Source organism: Pempheris klunzingeri, chromosome 7 (assembly GCF_042242105.1).
Source record: "Pempheris klunzingeri isolate RE-2024b chromosome 7, fPemKlu1.hap1, whole genome shotgun sequence".
Classification (NCBI taxonomy): domain Eukaryota; kingdom Metazoa; phylum Chordata; class Actinopteri; order Acropomatiformes; family Pempheridae; genus Pempheris; species Pempheris klunzingeri.
Genome location: NC_092018.1, coordinates 3,454,471 through 3,475,523, shown reverse-complemented (window position 1 = coordinate 3,475,523; position 21,053 = coordinate 3,454,471). Strand labels below are relative to the sequence as shown.

At 39.9% G+C, this 21,053-nt stretch overlaps 1 protein-coding gene across 1 annotated transcript; it reads left to right on the top strand.

Moving 5' to 3' along the window:
* The first annotated feature begins 11,963 nt into the window (after positions 1-11,963).
* LOC139204218 (actin, non-muscle 6.2) lies at positions 11,964-16,460 on the top strand. The gene is made up of 9 exons (XM_070834199.1): positions 11,964-12,087; positions 13,694-13,818; positions 13,913-14,041; positions 14,472-14,582; positions 14,790-14,874; positions 15,007-15,168; positions 15,264-15,455; positions 15,577-15,758; positions 15,889-16,460. The coding sequence occupies exons 2-9, from the start codon at positions 13,696-13,698 to the stop codon at positions 16,030-16,032; spliced, it is 1,128 nt and encodes a 375-aa protein (XP_070690300.1). The 5' UTR covers positions 11,964-12,087; positions 13,694-13,695; the 3' UTR covers positions 16,033-16,460.
* The last annotated feature ends 4,593 nt before the right edge of the window (positions 16,461-21,053 follow it).

Sequence of the window (21,053 nt, the reverse complement as noted above, 5' to 3'; positions counted from 1 at the left end):
TCTGATGGTGCGCTCAGCCAAACAATTCTGTGCAATTCTGTGTGTGGAAAACAGTTGACACACATTATATCTGTACGTGTATTTGCAGCCTGACGCTGTCAGTAATCGACCTCGGGCTTCTGCAGTAACGATTCAAATCAATCGATCAAATCAGTCAACTTCTATTGGAAGTTCTATTTAGTAGCTGTTCTGGAGCTTTCAATCAAACACATGACCTTCCTTGGCAGTTTACGTTAGTTGCTGTGGAGTTGTAGATATCACTAAGTGCTGAGACAACCAGTTACATAATATAGTTCAATTATTAAAATGACTTTGAAACTCTAAAATGACTTGATATCTGGGTAGTTTAGCACATAAACTACATTGCAATTTATTAACTGATTATATTTTGCTTTAATAATCTGAATCTGTGAAATAAATGCAGTAGAGTAAAAACTGCAAAGTAAAGTATCTCAAAAGTAAATGCATTTATATTTCAGATGAGCTACCACTAGTGAGGGAGCCTCTGTTTTCTTAATCTCTGGTTTTGATGAGAACTGATTTTTTTTGTGTCTACTAAAAAGTTTTGACCTGATGGGGTGTTAGAGGAAAGATAATTAATTAATTCAAGTAATTCAAGGCCACCAGAATGTCTAGAAATCATCCGACCAGAACAATTAAATGAACAGATGAGTCGTCTTATGTAGGAAACAGCACTGAAAAGATGTGTTGGACCAGAAGAAACTCTTGAATTTGATCTACTTACTGGTGCTTTTTTACAGTATAGTGGTTTTAATAGTCCCTTTATATTAGATACATCTTTAAACATATATTTACAGAGCTTTACCTATTTCCTAACATAAGGTATTTTTTTTTTTATCTTTTACATTTGACTTCATGTATTTTCAGTCCTCTTTGAGTTTTCACGTCATCTTTAAAGGCATCCTCAGAAACTACGATGAGGCTTTGCAGACTGATATAGAAAAATAACAACAATTATAATGTTTCAGTATGTTTGTTAATAATAGTTAAAATGAGAAAGACTTCTTTGCATTGTGAGGCCCAGAGGTAGTCACCTACGGTTCCTGGTCCTCTGCTGCCGACATTGGAGAGCCACACTCCGGGCTGCAGGTGAGTCCAGCTCCGCCCCTGTCTGCAGGCCCCATCCAGGTGTTCATGTCTCCACTGGATCTGGTAACAACATTTAAATGTTAAGTTAGGTCTCTTACAGCCAGTTTTGGTTATATAAAGATCAATAAAACATGTTACACCGGAACATAACTTACAACTGACTCACCACAACTTGTAACAGGTGAAAAAAATGACACTAATGAACGACACTAATCTGAGCTTTACCTGCATATGACAAAATATGGTCACTGACATACAGCAACAGTGGCACTTAACTCTAAAAACACTTAAAAATACCAAATAATAATCATAATAACGAAGTAAGTTAGCTAACTGCTGTTTAGCAACAAGCTAGGTTAGCTACATTGCCCAAAGCCTTAAGTCACCAGTGTTGATATGCTCAACAAATCACTACAACAATTTACACACTAGTATTATGATAACGGAATCGGTGATTAAAAGCCATTTAAACATTTCAACATAAAAAATAATCATTTAAAAGGAGCTCATACCCACAAAACTGCACATATTCGAGTATTTTCACGGAGTTTTTTTAACAGTTTGGTCAATAACGTCCAACACTAACGGATTTTTGGGTTGCACCACGCAGTTTTGCAGGGGCTCCACAAGATGGCGCCCGTACCTCACAGAGATGACGTCAAACCTCTGCGACGCAGGTAATGTGATTTTTACACACTACACCACAAACTGTGTGGAGCAGCTGGAGGTATATTGTTATAAATAGAGTGGTGACAAGTAAAACATTGAATTAATGGTGGTGATATTAACTTCCTAATACGTCTAGGACGACTGCATGTTCAGTTTTTTGTTTTTAGATGAATACTTTGATTCAAGATTCAAGATTCTTTATTTGTCACATACAGTTATACACTATAATGTGCAGTGAAATTTTCTTAGTGCCTGTTCCAGACTGAAACAAATGAAATAAATATAAATATAAATAATAATATAAGCACACAAAGTGAAACAATAATAGAAACATATATACACACACACACACACACACACACACACACACACATAAGATAAAGATAAATAAATAATAAATCAAAGTTTAAAACAAGGTATGTGGGTGTACATACAAGTATGCCAGAATATTGCAGGTTTCGAATAGATTGTCCATAAAGTCTATTGATTCAGGTTCAGCAGGCGGACGGCCTGAGGAAAGACGCTCCTCCTCATCCTCTCTTCAGGCAGCGGTAACGCCGACCTGGCTGGGATGGGGGGGCTCCCTCTCAGTCTTCCTGGCCTATGACCTGCAGCGCTGCTGGTAGATGTCCTGCAGGTTGGGGAGGGTGGTTCTGATGGTGCGCTCAGCCGAACAATTCTGTGCAATTCTGTGTGTGGAAAACAGTTGACACACATTATATCTGTACGTGTATTTGCAGCCTGACGCTGTCAGTAATCGACCTCGGGCTTCTGCAGTAACGATTCAAATCAATCGATCAAATCAGTCAACTTCTATTGGAAGTTCTATTTAGTAGCTGTTCTGGAGCTTTCAATCAAACACATGACCTTCCTTGGCAGTTTACGTTAGTTGTTGTGGAGTTGTAGATATCACTAAGTGCTGAGACAACCAGTTACATAATATAGTTCAATTATTAAAATGACTTTGAAACTCTAAAGTGACTTGATATCTGGGTAGTTTAGCACATAAACTACATTGCAATTTATTAACTGATTATATTTTGCTTTAATAATCTGAATCTGTGAAATAAATGCAGTAGAGTAAAAACTGCAAAGTAAAGTATCTCAAAAGTAAATGCATTTATATTTCAGATGAGCTACCACTAGTGAGGGAGCCTCTGTTTTCTTAATCTCTGGTTTTGATGAGAACTGATTTTTTTTGTGTCTACTAAAAAGTTTTGACCTGATGGGGCGTTAGAGGAAAGATAATTAATTAATTCAAGTAATTCAAGGCCACCAGAATGTCTAGAAATCATCCGACCAGAACAATTAAATGAACAGATGAGTCGTCTTATGTAGGAAACAGCACTGAAATGATGTGTTGGAACAGAAGAAACTCTTGAATTTGATCTACTTACTGGTGCTTTTTTACAGTGTAGCGGTTTTAATAGTCCCTTTATATTAGATACATCTTTAAACATATATTTATAGAGCTTTACCTATTTCCTAACATAAGGTATTTTTTTTTTTTATCTTTTACATTTGACTTCATGTATTTTCAGTCCTCTTTGAGTTTTCACGTCATCTTTAAAGGCATCACCAGAAACTACGATGAGGCTTTGCAGACTGATATAGAAAAATAACAACAATTATAATGTTTCAGTATGTTTGTTAATAATAGTTAAAATGAGAAAGACTTCTTTGCATTGTGAGGCCCAGAGGTAGTCACCTATGGTTCCTGGTCCTCTGCTGCCGACATTGGAGAGCCACACTCCGGGCTGCAGGTGAGTCCAGCTCCGCCCCTGTCTGCAGGCCCCATCCAGGTGTTCATGTGTCCACTGGATCTGGTAACAACATTAAAATGTTAAGTTAGGTCTCTTACAGCCAGTTTTGGTTATATAAAGATCAATAAAACATGTTACACCGGAACATAACTTACAACTGACTCACCACAACTTGTAGCAGGTGAAATAAATGACACTAATGAACGACACTAATCTGAGCTTTACCTGCATATGACAAAATATGGTCACTGACATACAGCATCAGTGGCACTTAACTCTAAAAACACTTACAAATACCAAATAATAATAATAATAACGAAGTAAGTTAGCTAACTGCTGTTTAGCAACAAGCTAGGTTAGCTAGGTAGCTACATTGCCCAAAGCCTTAAGTCACCAGAGTTGATATGCTCAACAAATCACTGCAACAATTTACACACTAGTATTATGATAACGGAATCGGTGATTAAAAGCCATTTAAACATTTCAACATAAAAAATAATCATTTAAAAGGAGCTCATACCCACAAAACTGCACATATTCGAGTATTTTCACGGAGTTTTTTTTAACAGTTTGGTCAATAACGTTCAACACTAACGGATTTTTTGGGTTGCACCACGCAGTTTTGCAGGGGCTCCACAAGATGGCGCCCGTACCTCACAGAGATGACGTCAAACCTCTGCGACGCAGGTAATGTGATTTTTACACACTACACCACAAACTGTGTGGAGCAGCTGGAGGTATATTGTTATAAATAGAGTGGTGACAAGTAAAACATTGAATTAATGGTGGTGATATTAACTTCCTAATACGTCTAGGACGACTGCATGTTCAGTTTTTTGTTTTTAGATGAATACTTTGATTCAAGATTCTTTATTTGTCACATACAGTTATACACTATAATGTGCAGTGAAATTTTCTTAGTGCCTGTTCCAGACTGAAACAAATGAAATAAATATAAATATAAATAATAATATAAACACACAAAGTGAAACAATAATAGAAACATATACACACACACACACACACACACACACACACACACACACACACACACACACACACATAAGATAAAGATAAATAAATAATAAATCAAAGTTTGCTTTTTCAATATAGTTCAATTATTAAAATGACTTTGAAACTCTAAAGTGACTTGATATCTGGGTAGTTTAGCACATAAACTACATTGCAATTTATTAACTGATTATATTTTGCTTTAATAATCTGAATCTGTGAAATAAATGCAGTAGAGTAAAAACTGCAAAGTAAAGTATCTCAAAAGTAAATGCATTTATATTTCAGATGAGCTACCACTAGTGAGGGAGCCTCTGTTTTCTTAATCTCTGGTTTTGATGAGAACTGATTTTTTTTGTGTCTACTAAAAAGTTTTGACCTGATGGGGCGTTAGAGGAAAGATAATTAATTAATTCAAGTAATTCAAGGCCACCAGAATGTCTAGAAATCATCCGACCAGAACAATTAAATGAACAGATGAGTCGTCTTATGTAGGAAACAGCACTGAAATGATGTGTTGGACCAGAAGAAACTCTTGAATTTGATCTACTTACTGGTGCTTTTTTACAGTGTAGTGGTTTTAATAGTCCCTTTATATTAGATATATCTTTAAACAACAGATATTTATAGAGCTATTTTCTATCTACGGTATTTTTTTCTATATTTTACATTTGACTTTGCACTTTGTGTATTTTCAGTCCTCTTGTGAGCTCTGCTGGTGCACTACAGTAAGTACGCACATAGGCTGTACATTTTTGACACTTTTTGTATGTATTTTTTTTTTAAACACACTTATGTAATTGTTTAATTTGTAAAAATGATATTGGTATTCTGATAATTGATCATTTTCAAGCAAAGATGCCAAATATTGGTAGAATCTACTGTAGATTTAGAACTTTTAGTCAGACAAGACAATTTTTTAAAACTATTTTCTTCCATTTGATAGACCGCATAAAATAAAATAATCTGCAGTAATTAGTTGATTATGAAAGGTCAGTGGCTGTAGTTGCAGCGCTACATGATTTACTTTTGAAAAGTGCTTGATAAATCAAGTTTCTTACTTCTTTTGGGTCCCATTTTCTTCTAACTGTGCTGAAAACAAGACTCTGTGTTATCAAACGCTGTCATTTAATAGACACCTATCGATTATCTTACCAACACACTTTTACATTTCTGAATGAGTTGTTCTTTCCGTCCATGCAGTCATTAGTTTCAGCTCGTTTCCATTCAAATCAACTTGTAGAGACCTGAAACCTGCTTCTTCCCAGTCAGTCAGCATGTCGTTATTTACTCTCAGACTGACTCTCCTCTGAATTGCCACAAAACAAAACAGTATGTCTGACAAACATAAAGGATAAAGGCAGGTATGATGGATTGCCTCTCTGCTGCAGGTTTCAAGTCTCTGCATGTTGATTTTTATAAAAAGCAGTCTGATTTTTGAAGAGGATGCACAGACGGAGGATTCCCAGCCAGCCAGGAAGTTCCTCCAGGCCTCACACCTTTTTTGGTCTTGGTGTTGTTGTATGTTAATCAGATTTCAGAGTGTTTGGTAGACTGGCTGACACTCCTCCTGCTCCCTGAACAGGCCTGAACCAGCCGGAGAATGCGGACAATGTCGGCTCCCCTGACTGCAGGGCGATGATCACAGGTCAGGGCTCTAAACCAGCAAGCCGGGGCAAACTGGAGCTTTGTCTTCACTGCAGTCAAATCCTGCATTTCAGTGCTCTGCATCAGGACAACAAGGTCAAATTAGGAAAACTGCTGCAGATAGATTAAATAATTTCCTACGAAGGATCAATAAAGGAACTATTCTATTCAGTTCGGTTAGATAAACAAAAACTGGCAGTAAAAATTTACAGCGATTGACTTTCCCTGAAAGTGTTGAGCAGTGCTTTAGTAATTTGGTAGTTTAAATACTATAAACTCACGTTTTAGAGCCTCCAAATACCAAAATCTCCCTCTCAGCTCTTAACATTTTAGGATTGAGGTACCGTGCATCTGCAGCAGTGGAAGAAATATTCAGAACCGTTACTCAAGTAAAAGCAGCCTTTGTGATATCAAAAGTAAAAGTGATTGTTATGAGGAACTGGTTATAGACATTATACTGTTTCTTATATATATTACTGATGAATATGACACATTACATGTAAGCAGGATTTCAATTTTGCAGGTCAGGGTGGTAATAACTGCTCTGAATGTTGTTGGGCAGGTTAATCCATAAGAATGTTCAAAGCATTTGTTGTGCCAGTAAAAAGAAATACTTGAGTACAAATTTCTGAAAAATGCACTTGAGTTCAGTATTTGATTTAATATACTTCCCATCAATGTGTATCTTTTTTTTGTGCAGCTTATTGCAAAATCTCTGGTCGCTGCATCCGTCAGGTAGATGTTGTGTAAAACTGCAGTACAGCAGGACTCCTCTGCAGCATTTGTGTCATTTGGTGGAATTTCTGCTGCAGTTTAAGTCCATATAAGGAAAAGCAGCAGCTCAGTGTCTTTGTCAAAAGTAAAAGTAAAACCCAGATCTTCAGTTTTGCATGAGTAAAACAAGAATTAGCAGTAAAATTCAAAAGTTTATGCCTCAAAATCTCCTCTCAGCTCACGACATTTAAGGATTTTAGGGGTTCTGAGGCTTCACTTCATCACATTTAATGAGCTTATTGTCTATTTCTGCTAAATCTGCATCTTTCAGGTAAACGTTGTATAAAAGCATGAACTGTCAGAATCTGTGAAGCTCACTGAGTTCAGCAGTACCACAGTGAATGTGCCCTTCACTTCCCTCTGCAGCAGGTGTGTCATTTGGTGGAATTTCAGCAGCAGTTCAGTCCATACAAGGACAGATGGGAAGAAGTTTGGGTCTGATACACGGAGGCGTGGACACATTCGGCGAGGACCGCCTCTTCTCCTGAAAAGGTGAATTGCAGACTCAGGTAACACCCTGAAATCCTGCGTTATGTTTGGCCTAAAAGGAAATAATAAAAATGGAAAAGATTTTGAGGTTCACGTCTGTAAAAGAAAAAAAAAACCAAAAAACTCCCAGAACATTTTTCCAGTTTTACTCGAGCATAATTCAGAGAGAGATGAGCATTCGTAGAACAGCACATGTACATCATACAGACATGTCTGTGCAAGCTCAGGGTGTGGACACAATAACAGGAACACCTCTGCAACATAAAGCCATGTAGAAGTCCAACTATTGTGAAGCAGCCATGATATGAGTGTGCGTTCCACTACAGAGCATAAAGGCATAGACCGACAGTAACACCACCTTATGTTGTATTATTCTATATGATAATGTGTTTGGCCTTTTTTGTGCTGCAGAACAGGAACCTGCTGTGGACCAGTTTTAACCAAGCCAGGCCACTTGAAATGTAACACCTTTTAAACACCCATGATGTTACTGTCAATCTTCACATGTTCAAGAGGAAAGAAAGATGAAAGAGAGAAGAAGGTGGCAGAAGAAGAGAATGAAAATAGATATAGAAATGTACATAGAAATGGTAAAAAGATGAGAAGAAAGTGACCTATAAACAGAAACAAGACTGAGACAACAGTGAAAAAGAACAAGGGAATAAATAGATAAATAGATCAGGGCCAGATGAACCTGTTTTGGGGCTCGGTGGCTTCTCCTGACCCCCCGACCACAACCATTGCACAATAAAGGAGTCGACTGTGGAGAGCTGACAGAGAAATGAGGGAAATCCTGAGAAACAAAGGTCTCAAGCCAGACCGAAAGTGGAGGCAGTGTGGCTCCTCTCCACCATCACTGTGAGAGCGGAGGCACAGGTGTCGTCTGTGTGAATGTTGAAGTTCACCCGTCTCTGAGGAATAATCATGAACGTAAGCTAAGTGCTTGTGAGTGGACCAACTCATTACACCCAGCAGCAAATACTGTTAGATTCTGATTTAAGCCACCAAACTCCATCATAACACACACACGAAACATGAGCGAGCACCAAGCTGACAGAGATCAGCGGGGTGTCGGCTCACCGTCGGCTCTGAGTTTGAGAATAAAATGGATTTCATGGAGCAGAGGATTGTTGCTTTCACTTTTTCCTGTTAAAGTTGAAGCATCTGTTAGCAGAAAATATGTTAATAAGTCTGTGAAAACTGGACTGTTAAACTTTAGATCTTTATTTTAATGTTATTTGATGACTATATTTTCAACATGTTACATATACAGCATCTTTCAGGAAAAGCACTTAAGAAGTGAGATCCTTTGCAGACATTAACGGTGTATATTCACTTTGAGTGCACAGTTCAGCAGTTGCTTACATTTCACTTCAGTATCTCCATTTTCTGCTACCTTCTTGTACCTTTACTACATGTTTCTGGCAGCTTTAGTTACTTTACATATTAGGAATTTACATGTGAAACACATGACGGGTTTCAGACAAGATGCTTTGCTATCGATCGACCACTGCAGTAGAGTTGGGAAGTCTGAAGTGCCGTATTCCCACTTAAATTCTTTAAACGATATCCTCAGTGTTACTGGAACATAGACGCATGATGGCTAATATTGTGACCACATACATTCATGTTATTAACATAACAATTTTAGCTTTATTTCTGAGATATCTGCTTTTTTCCAACAGTTTGGTGGACGTCTCTGAATACTACAATACCCATGAGCCTTAGCCTTCGTCGCCATGGAGGAAAAAAGGATCAGAGTGAGTGTGAATTTAAATTTACCGTTGAATCCGTGAACAAAACACGTCTTCATCGGCACAAAATTCATCCGAAATGGACCCAGCATGTGAGAGAGGATGAACAAACCCTTTTAACACACACACACACACACACACACGAGTCTTCATCAACCCTAAAAACCCTAAAAAGTGTCACAGAGCTGAAAACAGGTTTTTTTCTGATTAATAGTTTAAAGACGTGGTTCTCAGCACAGTGACACTGCAAGCATGTGATGGCCTTATAGACCATGATGCTGTGGGTTAAACAGTCTAAGAAGTAATTAAAGTGAGCTCAACCTTCAGCATCTACAGCAGGAAAATTCGATATTAATTCAGAAACCTCAGATATAAAAAAAAAAATAAAACACTGACAGGGAACATTTTACTGCAACATGAGTACTTTTACTTTAAGTCCCATAATCTATATCAGGTTTTGAATGCAGGACTTTTATTTGTAGTGGAGTATTTTCACAGTGTGGCATCAGTACTTTTACTTCACTAAATAAAGGATCTGAACTGTGACATCTGGTAAATATATATATACACATACATATATATACACACATATATATATATATATAATAAACAACAGACAGACTGTCGTAGAATTACACTATTGTTCAGTTAAACTGCTCACAAATCAGTTCAGTGGTTGGAGGAGGAGGAGGATGGTTGCAGCTGATGTCTAAGGGGAAGTTTTTTTTATCTTATTTGTTTTAAAAATCCAGTGGAGACAAAGATCATGAAGATCAAGAGGAAACATTAGAGGAGATCCGGATATGCAGGATTTACTTGCATCTGGAAGTCAACACGAAACCACAAACATTCAGAGAAGTTCCTGTTTTCATCGTTGAGTTTTGGCATCAGATAACATCACCTGTGGCAGAATGAAGAACCTGACAAACACAACTCTGAGTTTGAATAACAAAATAAAACACCAATACTGCAAGTGAAATCCCTCCCTCCATTTACTCCCTATTTCTGACACAAGCGCTTGTTATGGTGAGTAATTAATAGGGAATACACACTCTTCTATGGCTGTGATTTACACATTTATCAAAGGCAAAGTGTTGAAATTTGGAACTTTTATCAAAACATAAAAGCTGGTGCTGTTAAAATGTACTTATTTTATTGTTATGTAGCGTTCTGACACATCATTCAATGATCATCCACATTTCCTGTATTGAGGTAATTTGCAGAAAAGTATTTATTAGCTCCAGCTCCAACACGGTCCACTCAGATATTGTCGCCATTGTTTTGAGTACATGAAGAAACTGGGAGAAACTGACCACAGAGGCGACTTCTGTCTTGGTGTTGTACTCGCAGAGCAAAGATAGAAACACCAGTGCATTAGTATAAATGCTCACACCGGCATAAGCTACAGCGTAGAGATTCAAAGCAGAAGTATAAATCAGCCTTTAGACACTAGCTGGTGAACATAGTGAAGCATTTAGCAGTTAAATTGTCAGATATTTCCCTCAGAGGTGGGTGGAGACCAAAAATGGAGCTAAAAGCGAATGAATATTGGACTCATGAGGTGACACAAACACCAATTGAATGATAATATTGCTCTTTAACCGCTGGATGTTTGAAAATAAAACTGTGTGAAGATGATATGTGTGTTGTTGTGTTTACTCGTTTCTGTTGAAAACAAGCTACCAAAACATTATTGCAGGTTTTAAGAAACGATGCAACTTGACAGCGTTGACAATTTACTAAAGACAGTCAGCCTTAAACAGAAAATCTAAAATTTGACGAGTATATTGGCTAAATTCCACCAGGATGCGGGATGCACATCACAGTCAGTGCTTCAAATTCCACCAAAAGCGCCACGGCGTGTTTCAGAAGCAGCTCGCTCGGCTAAAGATACACGCTTGGCCTATTTTTGTTGGAAGTACAGTGTGTCAATATCATTTTAAATGGCACCAGTCCACATGTCAGTGGAGGGCTTTTCACACTGTGGACGACGAGGGAAGGCTACAGAACAATAAAGTAGGGAACATCTTCAAAAAAATACAATTAAAACAGATTATTTGAATAAAAAAATTGAAAACATGGCCTACTTGCTTGTGATAGAAGCATGAAAATCAAAGGAAAAGACCAAATCTATAAAATCTGAGCAGGTGAACTGGGATGTGGAGCCGCATGGAGGACGTGACCGCTGGGATTTTGGGTAAGAATTAAAAATTAAGGGCTCTCTGTAACTAGTGGGTGAAGCGAAATGACAAAAATCGCCTACTAATTGATCTCATCATGCACTTTATCAGAGTAAGTCCTTTTAGTTCAGTCCAACAAATAGAAATGTAAAAATATCAAACATGAAGAAAAAGCTTTCTGACCAAAAACTCAACTGTGCATCACAATAAAACTTCTTGGTTTTTACTTGAACACGTGCTGCCGGCTCTCTCCTCCTCCACCAGTGATCTTTTTTTTTTTTTTTGTGGTGTGTGAGAAACTGACTTCTCTTCCAAGGAGATGATTTAAATCTCTACTCCACCTTCCGGTCCCAGGGGCCAATCACAGCTCTCCTCCTCCGGTGGAATCCATAATTTCAGTGAAAACCCCGCAGGCTTTTGTTTGGAGGTGGGGAACAGGTTTTTACCCCGCTTGCCTCCTCCCACTTGACAGATGCTTCCTCCAGCCAATCAGGAGGCGAGCTGAGAGAGACCAACGGGAGCGCGCGCTGAGAGAACTTTACCTTTTATGGACAACGCCAGCAGGCCCACGAGCGCGAATAAAACCAGTGAAGTTTGGCTCGTGATGCTGCATTCACCGAGCACAGCTGGGGCAGAGAAACACCTGCAGGACTCCACCGACACACACACACCTGAGACGCACCTGCACAGGTAAGAGCCAGCGGTGTCTAATCTGAACCGTGTCACACCAGTCAAACGTCACAGTGGAGTCACAGATGTATCGATCAGACTTGTTGACGCTGAAACACCTCAGCTGAGTGACAGGCAGGTGATGGCTGATGTTTGAGCTTTTAAAAGCCCCTTTTTTTCTCTACAAATGCGTTTATGTTGTAGTTTGAATTGTTCAGACCAGCAAAACTATTTTTCACCCCCTGTTTTTAAAGTTAAAGGGTCAAACGTCAACAATAAAAAAAGCTCTTCTTTTTTTTAATCCTGTGTAATTACAGGGCCAAAATACTGCTGACTGTCTTCTTGACGACGTCTCCTAAAGGTTTAACTCTCTAATCTGGTTTAGATCTCTGCAGGTATGAGGATGTTACCTGAGTCCAAACATTTCCCATCAGCTAAACCTGCTGTTCAAAAGACAAACCGCTAATGCAATACAAGGCATTACATTACATTACATTATTTTATGTTAAGCTAGAAATGAAAGTGAGAGTGAAGTCTGTAAAGACAGCAGCAGCAGAGGTCTGGTCCGATAAATGAGAAGGAAATTATCTCAATGAATGAATATTTTCTGTTTAAGGCTCTTTGAGTTTTAGTTAAAAGGAAGAAAATGTCAAATTATTGTGCAGCAGTTTCTTTTTTGTCAATGAAACTTGTTGGACCTAATCCAGTAAACTTTATTCTAACTGCGGAAGCTTTTATGTAGCTGTCAATAACTCTTTTAGTGAGGGGGAGGTGTCTAAATGTCCTGAGGGAAGGGCTGCTCCTTTCTGCATCAGACACTTCCTGTTTCAAACCCTCTGCAAAATTAAACCTGCATTTTGATGAAGCTTTTTTTTTTTTTTTTTTTTTTTAAGTGACTTGTCGCTCATTAAGAGACCGAATGCTGCAGCTGACTTGATTGATCTCACATGTGGTTATCGTACACTAAACACATGTTGCATCATGAAGTGTTTTCTGTTCTGTCTGAACTCGTTTTGAAATGTCGCAACGCTGGTGGGACTCAAAGTCACATGAGTTTGTCAGTTTTGATGACTTGAGCTGCCACACCCAACAAGCAACGGTCTGTTACTGGAAGGAAAACTAATTTTAGGAAGTGAAACCGTATTAATTTTCCCCCCTCGGTGGGACATGAACACGTACAGTGCATCCACACTAAACTGTTTCAGATCAGTGCTGAGCTTCATCACATCAAACTCACGATCTAAAGGATGTTGCATCACTTTAAAAGATTCACTCCTGACTTGAAGCGTTGGTCCATAAAGTGTTCAAGAAGTCATCTACAGTATCCTGACCTCCATTTCTGAAACTTTCTTTAAACGGTTAAAACTTATTTACCGTTTTGATATCCTTTAATCTAAACTATGCTCAAATCTTTCAATTTATTCACTTTTTAAAAGAAACTAAATTGTGACATTGCACAAAAGCTTAATTTTTCCAGTTTTAACAGGAGGTTAACGTCACAAATGGTTTAGGGACCAAGGATGGAAAATATTGAAAATGATCATTAATATCCATCTAAATAAAGAACATGGAGGGCAAAGATATTTAGGAAAAATAAACATGTTGCTCTTAAACTGTTTCCTTTCAGATATGGACGACGAGATCACTGCCCTCGTTGTTGACAATGGCTCCGGTATGTGCAAGGCTGGTTTTGCCGGAGACGACGCCCCCCGTGCCGTCTTCCCCTCGATCGTAGGCCGCCCCAGACACCAGGTACCAACACCGGCCTGACGGCCACCTGTGTTTGACCATTAAAATGTAACGTACGCAGAGAGATGTGACTGAGGAGGTGTGATTGCTCGTGCAGGGTGTGATGGTGGGAATGGGACAGAAGGACAGCTACGTGGGGGACGAGGCGCAGAGCAAGAGGGGCATCCTGACCCTGAAGTACCCCATCGAACACGGCATCGTCACCAACTGGGACGACATGGAGAAGGTGAAGACATGTGCATGTGGAGCTCAAACGTTTGGTTCATTGCTGTGGTGCAGAGGAAGGCATGTACATAGATTAGTGTGGAATCCCCTCATATTAAAGGTCGAGCTCTCCTACCGTAATTTGGGGTTTTAAAACGAATACGAGTAGAGCTGTCAGATGGATGTAGTGGAGTAAAATGTAATATCTAACAGTAACTTGTTGTGTACAAGTGTTTGTTGTTCTACATTTTATGTTAATGGAGACACTAAAGTACAGCTTTGAGGTAAATGTGCATTTATTTTCACCACTGTAAATATTCCAGCATTAAAAGCTGGTAAAACAATTCAGGAAACGAGTTAACAGCCACCCTCGACTTGTCCTGCGTATCTGCCAGTAACACAAATCGCTTCATAACTTGGTCGTCAAACTAACGAGCGCTCCTGTCCTGCAGATCTGGCATCACACCTTCTACAATGAGCTCCGTGTTGCTCCTGAGGAGCATCCAGTCCTGCTGACCGAGGCTCCCCTCAATCCCAAGGCCAACAGGGAGAAGATGACACAGGTGTGTTTGTGTGTGAGAGACGAGTGCTTTGAGAGATTCTTACAGCAGCAGGGTCGTGGTCAACATAAATTGGTCGATGGCACGGCTTCAGTGGCAGAGCTCTAACTTGCAGAACGGCTCTTGTGTTGAAGGAGGGAAAACTACAGGGTTTTGTTCTTCAGTTTTCTCGGCTTCCACAGTGACTCATGTCGTCTCTCTCTGGTCCAGATCATGTTCGAGACCTTCAACTGTCCTGCCATGTATGTGGCCATCCAGGCCGTCTTATCGCTGTACGCCTCCGGTCGAACCACAGGTGAGGACTCCAACACAACCATCACCATCGTCTAACACTGAATTTGTCACATGTTTGCTTTTGATGGGGGGGAACTGCAGCCAAATACACTAAAGTGGCGCTGTAAATGTTCTCCGTTTTTCTGTCTTGCAGGTATTGTGATGGACTCTGGTGACGGTGTCAGCCACACTGTGCCCATCTATGAGGGCTATGCTCTTCCTCACGCCATCCTCCGTCTGGACCTGGCTGGCAGAGACCTGACAGACTACCTGATGAAGATCCTCACAGAGAGAGGCTACAGCTTCACAACCACCGGTATGAGCGTTACCTCCTATAATCTGTTGCCTCAGATGAAACTCCAGAGTTTGCATTCTGAATATCTAACTTATTCTATAACACTTGTGCTCCAGCTGAGCGTGAGATCGTGCGCGACATTAAGGAGAAGCTCTGCTACGTGGCTCTGGACTTTGAGCAGGAGATGCAGACGGCAGCGTGCTCTTCCTCCCTGGAGAAGAGCTACGAGCTTCCTGACGGGCAGGTCATCACCATCGGCAACGAGAGGTTCCGCTGCCCCGAGACCCTTTTCCAGCCTTCATTTATCGGTGGGAGCCTTTAACGCACAGAAAAATTATTCAGAAAAAAAGTATTACTGTGAAAACTAAACTCTTTAGATGGAGTCTGGACTCAAGTTGAAATGAACTCTTGTTCTGTCTGCTCGCTCAGGAATGGAGTCTGCTGGCATCCACGAGACCACCTACAACAGCATCATGAAATGCGACGTGGACATCCGTAAGGACCTGTACGCCAACACTGTGCTGTCCGGAGGCACCACCATGTACCCCGGCATCGCTGACCGCATGCAGAAGGAGATCACCGCCCTGGCCCCACCCACCATGAAAATCAAGGTACAGTTATTTTCATGCTGATCAGCGAAGGACAACTTAGAGTAAACGTTCTCCTCCTGAGAACTGCAAGTAGTTGAAGCCTTGGTGACCTCTACTTTTTGTCTTACCCATTTTGTCTCGTCACCTCCAGATCATCGCTCCCCCAGAGAGGAAGTACTCTGTCTGGATCGGCGGCTCCATCCTGGCGTCCCTCTCCACCTTCCAGCAGATGTGGATCAGCAAGCAGGAGTATGACGAGTCCGGCCCCGCCATCGTCCACCGCAAGTGCTTCTAAGAAAACCCCACGTCTTCCTCTGCCCCAGCGGCGAAGTTGATTTGCTCTTCAGCTGTTCCATCCGACAAGTCTCCGGTTTATCTTGTGTGAACAGACTAAAAGATGCAAAATGCCACGTACAAGATGGATCAAGGGACCGTTTACATTTTAATGTCTCGGCGACCTGCTGAGCCTACAACGTCTCTGAACATTTTCCAACTCTGCTTGCAGCTTTCACTCCTCCTGGTGATAAACTAGAGTCAAAGAAACAAACTGTATTATCACTGAACATCTTTCTACCCATGGCTTTCTACTACCTCCCTTTTTAATAAAAAAAAAAAATATATATATATATTTTGCACATCAATTTTCTGCTTCTTCTCTCATCCATTCTGTCAATTCACTGTCAATAAAATGCCTCATCAATAAAATGCCACTTGATGTTTACAGCTCCTGTGATGTCGTCATTTGCTGCTCTAGTATTTAAAACACCTTGAGTGCTGTATAGATTTGATGCACTGAAATTCTTTGACTCAAAACAAATATTACACTGGAGACAGGAAGTTCACGTGTTATTACCTACTAAATGAACCATTAATTGCCAACTCCAGCACACTCTTACTAATGTAAGCAGCAGATTATTCTGTTCTTCTGCAGCAGCCATGTCTGCTTTGTGTAACAGTCTGAAGATGCAGACCCGCTGGGACAAAGGTCAATAAAAGACTAATATGGAGAAATACACTCGACCCATCCAGCAAGAACCTGCAACTATAACTGTAGAATCATTGTTTTCCCTTTACTGATTTTTGTTTTGTGAGCCAACCCCATCTAGTGGCCGGAGGATGGGGATGAAGGTGAGGGAGACCAGAAAGAGACCTGCGGCCCTGTTCACCAGAGAGTTTATCTTTAGCATCCTTATTTAAAATAGCATCTTTGTTAATAAGTTTTGTGGACATTCTTATGTTAAGAATAAATAGTGCTTTATTTTGGAACAGTTTTGTTTTTTTCTCTTTGGAGGTGTTGAGTCAGACACTTCTGCTCAGCGACCACAGTGCTTATATTCATATATAAGCACTGGAATAACCACTTGCTTATGGGTCCAGAAGAAGTTATAACTAGCATAAATGCAGTCTTTAGGGGTAGCCATTTAAAATCAGCAACGCCAGGGGGATCAAAGGGAGAGAGCTGAAGTGCACCAAGGACTATATCCAAGTCCCAAGGAAGGACTGAAGGTTTCAAACTGTGAATTCACTCTCCTGCATTTGGACCTCCCACTGACAAGATCCCTGCTGTTCTGTGGTCCTGGCACATGCACAGCTCTGAGTGAGGAGGAAAGGGGGCAACAACTTTGGATGTCTGCAGCCAGCACGTGCCCAATGAGAACTGCAAGCATTACGTCGATACAGGGAATCACAGCTGCCATCACCAGGAGACCGCTGGGCACAGTCAGATCACCAGATCAGATCCCCAGAGATCACCACTGTATTTAAACAGAAAACAGTTCTATACACTTTATTATTTATACACTCTATTACACTTTGGGCCTTTATTATTGTAATTTGAAAGTGCAGCTTTGGGATAATGAAGCTATGAGCTGTGAGGCAACAGTGCTCACTACCACACCACCGTGGTGCCGACTATATACAAACTGAATGATAAAATGCACGAGACATACAAATGTATTAATATTTAAATTCAGGAGACACCACCTGCTGTACAAATCCTTTTATTAAACAATAGATGAGTGTAAAAACAGAACAGAAAAGGCAGCATCAGTGTGTCAAATGAGAAAAAAAAGCAGCGTATTAAAATGAGGGAAGTTAAACAATGGTGTAAAAACAGTTTCTCCTAAAATGTGTGTATGGAATAGATTTTATAGATTTTGGATGGGGGTGAAAAAACCCTCCAACAGCTCAACCCTGATGTCCTCATTCATCGTTAAAGAAAGTTGTCAAGTTAAGCTAGTTAGGGAAGAGATCAAACACAAGTATAAAAAAAACTCCACACTCCAAAATAAGGTGGCTACACTACTAATTTAGACACCTGACACCATAAGATTACAATAAAGTCTTTGCTTCTTTAGCCTAAAGCTCCAGTTAGTGAATGAGACTCCAGAAAAGCTGCATCTATCATCATCATTCATCTCCTTGATATCGTTTTTCCCGCCATTCTTTTTGTTTTTTCTCCCACGTACACTCCCCTCCAAAAGTATTGGAACAGTGAGGCCAGTTCCTTTATTTTTGCTGTAGACTGAAAACATTTGGGTTTGACATCAAAAGATGAATATGAGACAAGAGATCAACATTTCAGCTTTTATTTCCAGGTATTTACATCTGGATCTGATACACAACTTAGAAGATAGCATTATTTGTAACGGAAAACCAAATTTTTAGGCGAGCAAAAGTATTGGAACAGATAGACTTCAAATAGATTAAAGTGAAGAAGACTTAATATTTAGTTCCAAATCCTTTGCTTGCAATAACTGCATCAAACCTGTGACCCATTGACGTCACCAAACTTTTGCACTCTGCTTTTGTGATGCTTTTCCAGACTTTCACCGCAGCCTCTTTCAGTTGTGGTTTGTTTGGGGGGGTTACTTCCCTTCAGTCTGCTCTTTAGCAGGTAAAATGCTCTATAGGGTTGAAGTCTGGAGACTGACTTGGCCAGTCTAAAACCTCCCACTTCTTGCCCCTGATGAACTCCTTTGTTGTTTTGGCAGTGTGTTTTGAGTCATTATCTTGCTGCACCATGAAGGATCTCCCAATCAGTTTGGTTGCATCTTTCTTTAAATTGGCAGACAAAATGTCTCTGTAGACTTCTGAGTTCATTTTGCTGCTGCCATCATGTGTTACATCATCAATGAAGATGAATGAGCCCATCCCAGAAGAAGCCATGACATGACCTCCACTGTGTTTCCAGATGAGCTTGTATGTTTGGGATCATGAGCAGATCCTTTCTTTCTCCTAACTTTAGTCTTTCCATCACTTTGGTAAAGGTTCATCTTTGTCTCATCAGTCCATAAAACTTTGTCCCAGAATTTTTAGGCTTGTCTCTGGACTTTTTGGCAAATCCCAGCCTGGCCTTCCTATTCTTCTTACTAATGAGTGGTTTGCATCTTCTGGTGTGGCCTCTGTACTTTTGTTCGTGAAGTCTTCTGCGAACAGTAGACTGTGACACCTTCTCTCCTGCTCTCTGGAGGTTGATGCTGATGTCACAAACAGTTGTTTTAGGGTCTTTCTTTACAGCTCTCACAATGTTTCTGTCATCAACTGCTGCTGTTTTCCTTGGTCTACCCGTTCGACGTCTGTTACTTAGTACACTAGTGGTTTCTTTCTTCTTCAGGACATTCCAAATGGTTGTACTGGCTATGGCCAATGTTTGTGCAATGACTCTGATTGATTTTCCATCTTCTCTCAGCTTCACAATTGCTTGTTCTTCACCCATGGACAGCTCTCTGGTTTTCTTGTCAGTTACGCCTTTAACTATAAATGCAGTCTGCACAGGCAAAACCCAAATCTGAAACTGAACGTAGACATTAAGCGCTATTTATTGTTTGAATAATCAATGTAATAGGACACACCAGGGCAACAAAACACACCTGTCAGTCACATGTTCCAATACTTTTGCTCACATGAAAAATGGGTGGGTTCAAACAAAAGGTGCTAACTTCTAAGTTGAGTATCAGATCCAGATGTAAATACCTGGAAATAAAAGCTGAAATGTTGATCTCTTGTCTCATATTCATCTTTTGATGTCAAACCCAAATGTTTTCAGTCTACAGCAAAAATAAAGGAATTGGCCTCACTGCTCCAATACTTTTGGAGGGGAGTGTATATGTGTGTTTTAATCCCTAAAGTGGATCTGGAGGAGGGGGTTTACTGAGACGGTGATTAACTGGGAATATTCCCGTGCGTAAAACAGGCGTCCTGTTTAGGGAACTTAGAAGAACACTGACTTCTAGAAACGCTTTTCTTTACTCCCGTATCAAAAATGATAAACCCAAACAGGACGGAGTTCAGTGTTTAATCAATGTTCTGTATCCTCCAGGAGAAACAAACGGCAGCCTCCTGAAGGTGAGTTAAACCAAACTGAGTTATGATTCTTCTTCTGTATATCAATATGTAGAGTTCCAGTGTTTGCAGGTGGTGGGTACAAAATGACATCTGATTTTATTTGAATAGCTGCAAGCTCACTGTTGAATTTACAAGTTTCAAGTTAATAATGGGTGACGTCCACCTTTAAGAGCCTGTGACTTCTAGTAACCTGTCCAGGTGTGTCCAGGTCCATGACCTTGATCATCTATCCATCTGTCAAGTTTGGAGAATTGATGGATGGATGTTTGCTTCATGCCTGCTGACACTGATTCTTACCGCCTCCAATACAGTAACTGATGATCATACATTCAATATTTATCTCCCACAAAATATCTGATGAATAAATCAAAAATCTAAACACAACTTTGTCCTGAAGGCAGAAAGTTCCTCTTCTTCTCTTTGCATTCTGTCACTTTTTATTGACTGAATTCCTTTTTGTTGATGCAGATGCAAGTTTAATCAACTCAGTATTGTCAGTCGATGATAATTGTATCTGTGTGTTCAGTCTGTGAAAATGTCAAAGCTGCTTGTGTGGATCAATAATCACTGTAACAAGCATGTTTATTACAGGTTACATGTGGAGGAAAGAATGAAAATATCTACATTATGTGTTTCCTTACAGGACAAGATGTGCCACCTTTAAGACACAGCAGCAGCTTTGAACTCCTGACACCTGACAGTGAGTAAAACTGAAGTCAGAAATATTCTCGTCTGCATTAACTACAAATACAGACCATTTTATCATTTATCTAAAATTTCAGTATTTTTGTCTCACATTTCATTTTCTTTAGATAATTTTGAGCTCACAGGTGAATCTGTCAGCTTCAGGTTGATCAGTCCACCTTAAAGAAGCTCTGACTTTGTTAGTGTTCGTTAATCCAATTTTATTGCATTCAACATGGATTAATTCCACATGTTGTTGTGTTTTCACTTTTTTTCTTTTCAGTG

What these genes read in the sequence shown, in the direction of transcription:
- LOC139204218 (XM_070834199.1), top strand. Translation starts at nt 13,696, where the DNA reads ATGGACGACGAGATCACTGCCCTCGTTGTTGACAATGGCTCCGGTATG. An exon ending in TAGGCCGCCCCAGACACCAG is followed by an intron (nt 13,819 to 13,912) that starts GTACCAACACCG and finishes TTGCTCGTGCAG; the next exon opens with GGTGTGATGGTGGGAATGGG. An exon ending in ACAGGGAGAAGATGACACAG is followed by an intron (nt 14,583 to 14,789) that starts GTGTGTTTGTGT and finishes TCTCTGGTCCAG; the next exon opens with ATCATGTTCGAGACCTTCAA.